This window comes from Propithecus coquereli, unplaced genomic scaffold (assembly GCF_000956105.1).
Source record: "Propithecus coquereli isolate 6110/MARCELLA unplaced genomic scaffold, Pcoq_1.0 Scaffold10, whole genome shotgun sequence".
NCBI lineage: Eukaryota > Metazoa > Chordata > Mammalia > Primates > Indriidae > Propithecus > Propithecus coquereli.
Window position 1 is genome coordinate 18,805,902 of NW_012133858.1, and position 3,472 is coordinate 18,809,373.

General features: G+C 36.4%; 1 protein-coding gene across 1 annotated transcript in view; it reads right to left on the reverse strand.

The window, feature by feature from the left end:
• Positions 1-3,472, reverse strand: part of VPS8 (vacuolar protein sorting 8 homolog (S. cerevisiae)) — a 213,907-nt gene that overhangs the window by 130,714 nt on the left and 79,721 nt on the right. The window contains 2 exon segments of the mRNA XM_012640004.1: positions 1,385-1,508; positions 2,444-2,449. Of these exon segments, the coding sequence (XP_012495458.1) occupies positions 1,385-1,508; positions 2,444-2,449 (130 nt within the window).

Sequence of the window (3,472 nt, forward strand, 5' to 3'; positions counted from 1 at the left end):
AATAAGCACATGAAAAGATGATCAATATCACTAATTACAAGTTAAATAAAAATTAAAATCTCAATGTAATCCTATTACACACTCATTAGAATGGCTAAAGTTTAAATAAGATTTTAAAAGACTGATAATATCAAAGGCTTGCAAGGATGTGATACAACTGGAACTCTCATACAATGATGAGAAAGTAAAATGATACAACCATATGGCAAAACCATATAGCAGTAACTTAGAAAGTAAAACAGGCCGGGCACGGTGGCTCACGCCTGTAATCCTAGCACTCAGGGAGGCCCAGGTGGGAGGATCGTTGGAGCTCAGGAGTTCGAGACCAGCCTGAGCAAGAGCGAGACCCCATCTCTACTAAAAATAGAAAGAAATTGGCTGGACAACTAAAAATATGTAGAAAAAATTAGCTGGGCATGGTGGCTCATGCCTGTAGTCCCAGCTACTCCGGAGGCTGAGGCAGAGGATCGCTTGAGCCCAGGAGTTTGAGGTTGCTTTGAGCTAGGCTGATGTGATGGCACTCTAGCCCAGGCAACAGAGCGAGACTCTGTCTAAAAAAAAAAAAAAAAGAAAGTAAAACATACATTTACCATATAATCCAACCACTCCAATCCTGGGGATTTTCCCAAGACAAATGAACACATATGACCATACAGAAACATTCACAGCTAGGGGCCAGGAATGGGCGGTAAGGGCAACATGAGGAATATTTGTGGCAATGAAACTGTTCCATATCTTGACTTTATTGGTATAAATATCCATCTGTGATATTGTACTTCAGTTCTCCAACATGTTATCATTGGGCAAACTGGGTAAAGAGCATATAGATCTCTATGTGTCATTTCTCACAATTACGTGTGAATCTACAGTAAGTTCAAAATGTTTAATTAAAAAAAAACTTGTTCACAAATGTTATAACAGTATTATTCACAGTAGTCCCAAACTGAAGGCAACTCAAATGTCCATCAACTAGTGAATGAATAAACAAATTATGGTATATTCAATCCATGGAATACCATACAGCAGTAAAAGGGAACAAAATATTAATACATATAACAACATAGATGAATCTCAAAAAACAAAAGAAAGAAACCACCAAAGATTACATACTATATATTAATAATTCTATTTACATGGAGTGTACTGAGAGGAGTAGATCAGTGATTCCCTGGAGGAGGGATGTGGGAAAAAGATCAGGTATAAAGGGCAGGAGGAAACGTTTTCACATGAGAAACTTCTACAGCTTGATTATGGTGGTGGTTACGTAATTACATATGATTACCAAAATTCACACTGCACATATATAACTGGTGAATTTTATAACATTTAAATAATACCTTAAAACACAAAAAAGAGAAAAAAGTAAGGTTTAGAAAATTAATACCTGTTAGCGTTTTTCCTGCATTCAGAGGAGGAGCAATGACTCTGAAAAGCTTCTGCATTAAAATAGGAAAACAATTACCATCATCTCAAAGAACATTTTTAAAAAGATAATCAAAAATTTTATGCTATTAATCACTATGCTTTGATGGAATTATAGTCATTTGGTATTGAAATTAATTATAAAAACTTCTAATATGCACATGAATGTTTAGAAGGGTCACTAAGAAATAATCATTGTCATATTCCTCACTGAAAGAAACCATTTAATAAATAACAGTTACATAAAGGTCTTTGTTGAGATTATAATTTCTGATACAAAGTATCCTTAGGTTGTTAAAAGGGCTTTATTCTTTAAAAAATAGTAAGCAAGGGATGATCATCCCACCAAAGTAGTCATAAAGATTACTTTAAACTGAAAACATCTGAATAATCAGCTGCCACAGGAAGAAACATTATATAAACTTAAGCAAAGCCTCCCAAAAATATAGCTGCCATGGACCTCCCTGCCTCCCTCAGAGGGAGTTTCCTGTTGGGGAGATGACTGATCCTTAGCACTAGGAAGTGCAAATTCAGCTGTACATTAGCATCAAAAAGCTCAGATGAACCTTCCATACTTTGTGCCATTGAAGACCTAACTCTACTCCCAATTTTTGTTAAGCTGGTATATAATAAACCTTTACCTCTGGCTATTCAGCAGAGCTCATCACTGAGTCCTCCCACACACATACGAATAAACCTTGTCTTTTCTCCTACTAATCTGTATATTGTCATCCCCCGACCCTCCCACCCCAGCCCCATCACTGGGACCTAAACACAAGGTACTACTTTTACCTCAGAAATAGCCAAAACTAGAACTAATGAAAGATTTCAGAGGCTATAGTAGTCATCTCAAATGTGATGACATTGTCTTTCATTCTTAAAAATCTAGAAAATTTCAAAAGGCAGGACATCTCTTAATTCAGAACTCTCTAAGTATTAAAATAGCTAAACTCTAAACACTGAAAAGTCATTTCCTCACAGGCAGAGAATTATAAAAGAGGAATCACAGGATACACCTAACCTCCCACTGCTAAAATCTCCAAGTGACTGTTTAATAGCAAATACTAAGCTCCTACTACAAGCCACTAAACTTGAAAACTACTCTGAACACAAAACAAGGCAGCCTCAATAGTCCAGTATTACATTTGAGATACACAGGTATAAATGTAAACCAGATTGTAAGGAATAAAAACCCCACACAGAGCAAAAATTTCAAAAGCAATGTAGTAAAAATACAGCAATCATTTGTATCAATATAAAATGCTTCAAAATAGAATCTGCTTTTGAAGGATTGAGAGAAACTAGAAACTGCATTAATTCTCACTGTTACTTAGTTGTGGCGCAGAGAACTTTTCTGCATGCAAGGAGGTACTGGACCTCCCAGAGGAGGCAGCTCTCAGGAAAGTACTGGACCTTGGTGAGGAAGCAGCTGAGAGGTGTTCAAGGGTAAAAAATACTTACTTGATGTACAGACAATCAGAGCTGAAACCAGGAGAAATGGGGTGGGGCACTAATTTTAGAAACTGACCAAGAGAAGAGAGGTACAACCAAAACTGAACAGTTACGAATTAGAGGGACACTCACCCTATCAGGCTTAATGTGCTTAAAAAAACCTGAACTATCATAGAATGACTTCTGACTTCATAATACTAAAGATAGTTTTGGATGACAATAAATTTGCAAAATGTTGACCAGATGGCTTCAGTGTATGCCTGGCTTGAGGTACACTAATCACTATAATAAAGCATTGGGCTGGGAGGGCACTATATGTGTCTTCAACCCATTTTCCACAATTCTGTCCTCAAATTTAAGACAAATAGCAAGATAGATATGAGGTTTGGTTCTACTTAAAATAAGCCCAAATTCTTTTTAGATTCTCTTGGTAAAGAGAATAAAAAATTATAATGAATGCTATAAAACTGTGGATTGGGGAAAGTTACAAGTTAGCAATTAACAAATAATGGCCTTCTCCCATTTTCAGGGCCTTTCAGCAGCAGCAGAATATACCTACAAATAGCATTACCCAATAGTGCACTTATTACATACAATA